At 37.3% G+C, this 8,321-nt stretch overlaps 1 protein-coding gene across 1 annotated transcript in view; it reads left to right on the forward strand.

The window, feature by feature from the left end:
• LOC106014185 overlaps nt 1–8,321 on the forward strand; it is a gene marked incomplete at its 5' end in the record, with an annotated part of 43,671 nt that overhangs the window by 27,352 nt on the left and 7,998 nt on the right. Inside the window, 4 exon segments of the mRNA XM_013091308.1 lie at nt 746–747; nt 4,166–4,256; nt 6,232–6,359; nt 8,111–8,238. Of these exon segments, the coding sequence (XP_012946762.1) occupies nt 746–747; nt 4,166–4,256; nt 6,232–6,359; nt 8,111–8,238 (349 nt within the window).

Consider the following 8,321-nt stretch of genomic DNA (forward strand, 5'->3'; position numbering starts at 1 on the left):
ATGCGCCAAATCTGAGCATATTTATTCAAAAAGAAAAACCAATAGTGAGAAAAATTCTCGAGGTAATTTACATCAAGTACCATTTCCTTCCTCGAAAAGCACTGAATCCTTTGGTATTTTTTGGATAAAAGTTACGTATTTTTTATACCCTGGGTTAAGATTATTTTTTTTTCTCAAAATTTCGCAATTCTCTTTTTTGGGGATTTGTTTTTGTTGTTTGTTTGTTGTTGTTGTTTTGTTTTGTTTTTTGGGGGGTAGGTGTTTTTTTAGCAAATGAATATAGTGCAATTCTCCATAAACACTTCATTCTGCATTGTGATTACGGTAAATAGATGCAGGGAATAAAGGCTAAACAAACAGACAGACAGAAACATCACAGCATAGAAAAAAAAAAAAAAAAATGTTCTATCAGTGACGTTCTCCAACAAAGCGCTGTATTCGTAGAAGGTGACTGTACAAACTGGGACAATTTATAAGCTGGTAACGTTGAAAAAATAGGAAGCACTTCCTGCTTGTATTATCACTTTTGTACGTCAGACAACAGTCCCTCGTAAAATACTGCGACAACTGGTCGCTTTTAAGGACAAGGGGGCTAACCCAGATTTCGGGGGTTTCCAGAATTCTTGACCTACACATGCGCTCACCCATATACAGATACACTCTTGCGTCACTCATCCTCTATTCCACACACATGTGTGCACATAGCCAAAATATAATATCATCTTATGTTTGATCTCACAAACAGATGTTTATTTTCAACCATGTCTTTCAAGAGCTAAGATATTATACAACGTCCCGGCAAAAAGACTGATTTAGAAATATGTGAGGCATCGTAGTAAAAGCAGGCGCTCGTCAAAATAATGATATCAAAGAAAAAGGCATTGTTCCACCAGTTTACAATATTTTTTTGGCTCAACACCTTTTATGTTTATATAAAAACATTTCCATATGAATTTTACTGGAAAATATAGATTAAAGGCGCAAAATATGTAAATTTCCAGTTTTCAAAGACTCTCAAGCTATTGAATTTACCAAACTTTGGCTGCCATTTTCTCGCTTATTTTACCTAGCTCTGAAACCAAACGACCTCAAATATCTCAACCTCTATTCAAAGTAGACAGGTGTTTTTGTTATCGAAAGCAAGTCAAATGAATAAACTTTCAGACGATTGTAAAAACAATATATAGCCAAAAATTGTCAAGCACCTGATTCCACCGCGTCGTGACACATATTATGTGCTTGGCAAAAATTATTCCCCGCACGGAAAACACATTTGTGAGGCTGCGTGGTGAAATCAGGCGCTCCTCAAAGTAATAAAATCAAAGATGTCGCCTGCCGATTCGGTAATTTTTGTCATTTTTGTTATTTAGCCCAACACCTTTAAGTCTATTTAAAAACACATTGATGTGTAGATTTTTATTGAAAAACTTTTTTCTAAATGTACACAAAAATGTAAATTTTCAGTTTCCAACAACTCTCAAATTTAGGACATAACACTTTTGCGGCCATTTTCTAGCTAATTTTACATATGAAACCAGGCGACCCCAGTTCCTTCAATTGCAAATATCTTAACTACCAGACTAATTACAGCATGCACGAAAAAGCAACACAGAACGCGCATTGCGAAATTGACGGGAGAAAATTAACAAATTCGTAATAAAAAATACGAATTTGGCCTTGTACATGATTCTACTGTAAAGAATATTATGTCGTATACATGTGCAAGGAAAAGAAATCAAGGACCTGAAACTATGCTCTCTGGTGAACGTGTTTTGCAGATGTGTGCTGATGTGTGCTTGCTAACTATGTGCGTTCTAGACTGTATTTCTAACTATTAATAGGCTGATGTTTTGTCCTGTTTCTTTTCTCTTTTTGTTTTCAGATGTAAGTATTGACCCAGAAAATGACGACCGGATATTCTAGTACAGATTTGCCTGCTCCTGCACATTGATACTTACAATCATATGAAAGAGAGAGAGATCTGATACTGATTGTTTTTTTGCCTTTAGGTATTTTTCTCTGGTAAGTCAAATTTTTTGAAAGACCAACTTAGAGTTAGACCGACAGTGATTACCAGAAGTCACTGTCTACTGTTTAAAAAATTATTCTCTTCACTCATTATCCATCCACAAACGTTTTCCACATCCTCTTATTCTCTCTCTCTCTCTCTCTCTCTCTCTCTCTCTCTCTCTCTCTCTCTCTCTCTCTCTCTCTCTCTCTCTCCTTCTCTCTCTCTGTCTTTCTCTCTCGCTCTCTCTCTCTTTTTTCTGAGCCTCTCTCTTTTTTCTCTCTATCTCTTCCTTCCAATCTTACTGCGAATCGTACTTTACGTGAACGATGACTACAAATTTTGTTCAGCACTTCTTTTTATTTCGAGGGAACATTAATAATCTCACAGCAACTGTTTTATCGTCATGGTATCAGAACTGAACCCAAAGAACACTGCAGTAAACTACTTTACATACAATAATAGATCTAATAATAATAATAATAATAATAATAATAATAATAATAATAATAATAAAATACCGTCCACATCTCAAAAGGGATAGGAAGAAATAAACAACGCAATATCTGAAAAAGAATGTGCTTAGATTTAACTCCCATGTCCATACTTTCAGTAAGTTATTTAACGTCTGGCTCAGATAGAAACATGCCCAATGAGTTGAGAGCCTTGATTAAAAAAAAAAAAAGACTCATGTTCAAGAACGTGCAGTTTACGATTCGAAAAAGGTCAATCCTCTCCATAGATACCTGGTGGAATAAAGCACTCGTCAGTTTTGGGGAATATGGAGGTTCTTTTCCTCGGCTATATGAAGTATCATCGTAAAGCCTGTTCATTTGCCTTCCTTCTATGAAAAAATAAATCTTTGTATACTAAACAGAATTTGAAATATTTCCGATTTGAGGAGGTCAGGATCGCCTGGTTTCAGAGTAAAATTAGCGAGAAAATGGTCTCCAAAGTTTGGTAACTTCAGTAGCCTTAGAGTCCTTAGAAACTGAAAAAAATACTTTTTTTGTAACCTTTATTAAACGTTTATCAAGTAAAATCCACCAAGAAGAAGAAGAAGAAGAAGAAGAAGAAGAAGAAGAAGAAGAAGAAGAAGAAGACACCAACCTGTAGTTGGGTGCATGAGCACGCCAGTTGGTGTACGCGCACGTTTAATGGAATGTGTACAATATTATAATTCTCTTCATGCACGTGCTCGCGAGCAAAAGTGTTTTTGACAGAGACGGGTGGCAGGGCGTCTAGCCAGAGGGCGAAGGAAGCGCAGAAATGATTAGCCCGAAGGTTTGTCATTTGCATTCTTTTTATTGATATCCTCGCCTCTCACCGTCATCTTCACCGGCTTTTCCTCGGCTTTTTCCCCTTTCTTGAGGCTCAAAACTCATCAATGCTCGCCGTGGAATGTTCCAAACTCAATCGATGTGTCCCACAATTTCCGTTTAGATCGCTCTTGGCAGTTCCTTTTTTTTCCGGACGAGTTTTGACAGCGAAATTATGACAAGAGGAAGACGCCTCCAATCCCGAACTTACGTCACAGCTTCTAGATTTTTGTTATCGCCCACTTTTTTCTCATTCACTGAATTTGTTGTTGTTGTTGTTGTTGTTGTTTAATTTGTTGTTAATGGTTTTTTGTTGTTGTTGTCGTTTTAATGGGGTTTTTAAATTTTTAGGCGTGGATTGTGTACATCTTTTATTGCTGGATTTGTTACATGGGCGTGGATTGTGTACATATTTTATTGCTGGATTTGTTACATGGGCGTGGATTGTGTACATATTTTATTGCTGGATTTGTTACATGGGCGTGGATTGTGTACATCTTTTATTGCTGGATTTGTTACATGGGCGTGGATTGTGTACATCTTTTATTGCTGGATTTGTTACGAGATATTACTATATAAAAATGTCTTTGAAATTTAACTCATGTACATCTTCATCTTTTATGTAAACGTCATGAAGTAACCTAACGAGTGCGTAGTTTGTTTTCCACAAAGCAGCACAAACGCATGCATACTGTATTAATTTACTTCTAAGCGGGCATTCCACTATGACTAGTTTGTTCTCAATTTTGACTCTGCCCTTTTCAGCCCCCCCCCCCACCCCCTCCTATCGAAAAATAATAAGGACAAAAAAAAAATTCCCTTACCCGTACTCGCCCAGGTTGCTGATGAGGATTTTGACCTGGAAAATTATCCCTTAGACAACCAGGGGAACCCTATTGGGAAAACTACAGGCTTCTGCGAGTGGTGCCGTGAGTAATCAAGGAGTGATAACAACGACCAAATACTTATTTCTTCTGTTTTCTACTTCATTTTGGGGTAAATAAAATGATAATGGTCATTAGACGTCAATATTTGATTAACTGTTGTACTATCTGCTGTTGTTTTCTGTTTGGATTTTTTTTAGACATTATTTCTACTTTTATTTTTCAAACCAGCTTACTGTAGCGTTTTGTAACGCGGTCATCGACCTAGTTTAGGTCATTAATGAGAGACTTCAGCACTACATGTATGAGTCACCCCGGCTCAGAAGGATACAGAAACCTAATTGCATTGCGCCCTGGTGGAATCATGCGCTCGTCAATTTTAAAACCTATTATGGGGTTATTAGTATAATCTTAAGTGCCTTCGAACAGAAATCAGGATATTGGCGATTTAAGAAAGTGGGGTTGCCTGGTTTCAGAAATAAAATTAGTGAGAAAATGGTCACCAACGTTTGGTGACTTACATAGCTCAAGAGTCCTTGGACACTGCGAATTTACACTTTTCGTGCATTTAATCCACGTTTTACCATAAAACCCGTACATATGAATGTTTTTGAATGGACGTACAAGGTGTTTAGCATAAAAACAAAAATTTGAAAAACATTCCAAAGAAGCCGAAAAAAGGCTAATTTTTTAAAAACTCATTATTTTAACAAGCGCCTGATTTCACCACGCTGCCTCATTAATAGCAATAGCTATAATAGAGATAGTCTGACCAGACCAGGCGAGTCGCACATCCTTCAAACGCAAGTATACTAACATATCGACTTCTATTCAAGATAGATTAATATTTCGTACATCAAAAGCAAAAACCCAAAGAACACATGATAAGTTGATGTCAATTACTTCATGTGCCCAAAAAATTAACCAGCGCCTTTGATCAACAATGTTGAGTAAAATCTGCACAGAAATGTGTTAGATTTTTGTTTTATTTGTTTTTTGTTTGTGTTTTTATTTTATTTTTTTAAAGGGGGTGGGAGTGACTACACCCGAAGGCTGTCTCGCTAATTAGTGGAACAAATGTTACTAAATTTCACACATATTATAACAAGCATAGTAAGTAGTCTTAAAAGCCACAATCAAATTTGAGAAAAAATGTTTCGCTTCAGGACTACTGCGATCGTATTGGAATTTATTGACATGTCTTACATAATGAATGCTGCACTTATTTTTATGGCAATGTATTATTGTTTTACATGCATTTTAATAAACATTAAATCTACAAATGTATCTTTTGAATATTTCCTAAACAGATTAGAGGTCGTATTCAAGTTTGAAAAAAATCCGTAAAAATCCACACTCCAGACACCAACAACTAAAAACTATTCCATATATCAAAAATTCAACAAACGATTGTTTAGTATCACATCCTCTCTACATTCTGTAAAACTTTCATGAAGATTGGAACAAAAATGGTGGAGTTATTAAAAAACGTACATAGACAAACCGTGTTTTGAAAAAAAACGGGCGATGAGGAAAAATAAAAGATTGACTTTATGGGGGAAATTGTGGTGACAAACATGCCCGGTATGGGAAAAATAAGCTTTTAGGGGTTCTAATACTACGAAATAGTTGTAAGAGAGTCTGAAGAAGCTAAAAATGCCTACAACTCAAATCCACAATTTTGAGCCGAATTGGGACTTTTGCCCCCCCCCCCCCACACACACACACACACAAACACACACTTAATGGACAAGAAAGAAATCGATGAAAATTGCGCTATTTATAAGTGGGAAATTGGTAAGTTTCTTGTATTTCAATATTTTCTCCTTGGCCTCACTTCACCACGATGCCGCACAATTGCCACCCTCTCCCACCCCCTCCATCCCCCGCCAACCCCTACCCCCACCCCGTACCACCAATCCCCGCCATTACCCGATCTCTTTTTTTTTCGTCATCCCTTTACCGGTATCTCACTGACATTTACATTGCTCTAAATAATCAAACAATTTATTGTCAACAGATCATGAAATTCTGCCTATTCCAACCCCTTGGACTCTTCGAAACACATGGGACAAAAGTAAATTGTATTGCTGTAAAAAGTACAAAGATTTCCTTGACGAGGCGGAGGCCTTTGAGAAAAAAATGCAGGCAAGGCTTTTTTGGTTCCTTTTTAGAGGGATGTTATTTTTCATATTACTGATACTTTTATTTGTTTCTCTTTGAGTCTAAATTCTTTTATTTAGTTTGAAAGATGTATCAGAATGTATCGATAATAATAAGGAGTTTCTCCTCCCCAACTTTTAATACTTTTGTCGTCATTTACATAAATATCATTTGGTGACTTTTTTAGATTTCCTTCTCTTGAGTTTACTTCAGGACTCGGAATGTTAAATTGCAGTTCAGAGCGATTGGCTAATTGGGGGGGGGGGGGGTTGGGTGGGAAGGGGTGGTGAGTGTGAGGGTACATTTTGTTTTCACTTTCAGGACACGATAAAATAAAAGACTACCGTCCTGTTATATCATGCCGGTGTGTGTGAAGAACGACGAGAGTAGTATAAGTGTTTTATTATTATCATTTATTTCTTTTGTTCCACAGAGGAGTAGATAAGGCTCTGTATATTTCGGGAAACAAAAGATCACGGGTCTCATTAGATATAACCCCTCCCACTGCACCCTTTCACTATGAACTCAAGTCCTCTGAACTATCCTCAACTATCTGTCGTTCACCCTCATTCCAACAAGCACGCATATACATTGGCAATAATGGGGGAATGTTACACCCCCGTTTTATTGCTAGTTTTGGAATGCCCAGCAAATCAGATGTTATTTCCTTCATTTATTATTATAATTATTTTTTTCCGTTTGTTGTGTTAAAAAATCTTATTTTGAAATTATTCATTACTATTATTATTGCTTTATTTTACGTTTTAAAATTTGTGTTTAACAGGTAGCATGCAGGTTTGAATAGGGGAGGGCTGTATTGTTAGGAGGTATGGGGGGGGGGGGGAGTCTTCCCCCGCGTAAAGTGGTTTCACTGTAATGTGATGACTCCAGTCACCCCGGGACCGTGAGTCGTCCAACATGTCAACTCACAAGTCATGGTACTTATTATGTTCTACTAAAATCATCGTAAGCCCACACATATTTAGAAACAACTAAACATACAGATGCAAACACAAAAATACAACCCAAAAACACGACAAGCAAAATGTACTTGGCCCAGTAGTTTAGGTACTAATACTGACAAAGTCACCACCGTAGTATGAGACTTCGTGCAAAAACTTTCGGAACCTTCGGTGAGGCTATAAAAATGACACCACTAGGGAGCGGGACTAAGGGTGTCCACCTCGTGACTCGAAAGAGCTGAGGAATGTAGAACTAGCATGATCTAAACAAATAACTACTAACTAGTTGTTGTAACCATCTCCAGTTGGGGTTTTGGCCTCACTTAGATGTGTAACTCACCAATAAACGTTATCAAAGTGAAATAACATCTTTGTATGTATGTAGTATAGGGTTTTACGGCGCTCGCAACTGCTAAGGAATAACATCTTTATCTATTTATTCATTTATTTATATGTAAAACATCATCCTGTGTGTTTACTCTAAGACTAACAGCTAATTTCAAAATTCAAAATGCTGCACTGTTTGTTGTTGTTACTAAAGACAAAAGCGCCAGAGGATAGAATTGGGCAGGGTAAAAAAAAATAATTAAGTTTTCACAAATACTCGAAAAAACCCAACAACAAAAAAACCAAAACAACTAAGGACGTTAATGTATTGTGTTATAATATATTCTTGTCTAAACTATTTCACCCAAAGCTTTTTCTCCTAAATGTCATTCTCATGACATTGTCTTGTACGTTGTTCTTAGTACAGCTGAACGTTATGCCCTACAGGCAGAAAAGGACGCTGCCAATTTCCTCATTGACATTCGACCCCACGCACCTCTCACAGCGTCAGGACGAGAGAAGAAGAAGAAAGAAGGTGACGGGGAGGGCAAGGAGACCGAGGAGGAAGCACAGTTGTAAGTAAAACGTGGATCAGTCTTTTGGTAGGGGAGTGGGATCGAGTTGGGGAGAGAGAGGGAGAGAGAGAGAGAGAGAGAGA

The sequence above is a fragment of the Aplysia californica genome, unplaced genomic scaffold (genome assembly GCF_000002075.1).
Source record: "Aplysia californica isolate F4 #8 unplaced genomic scaffold, AplCal3.0 scaffold00032, whole genome shotgun sequence".
Lineage (NCBI taxonomy): Eukaryota > Metazoa > Mollusca > Gastropoda > Aplysiida > Aplysiidae > Aplysia > Aplysia californica.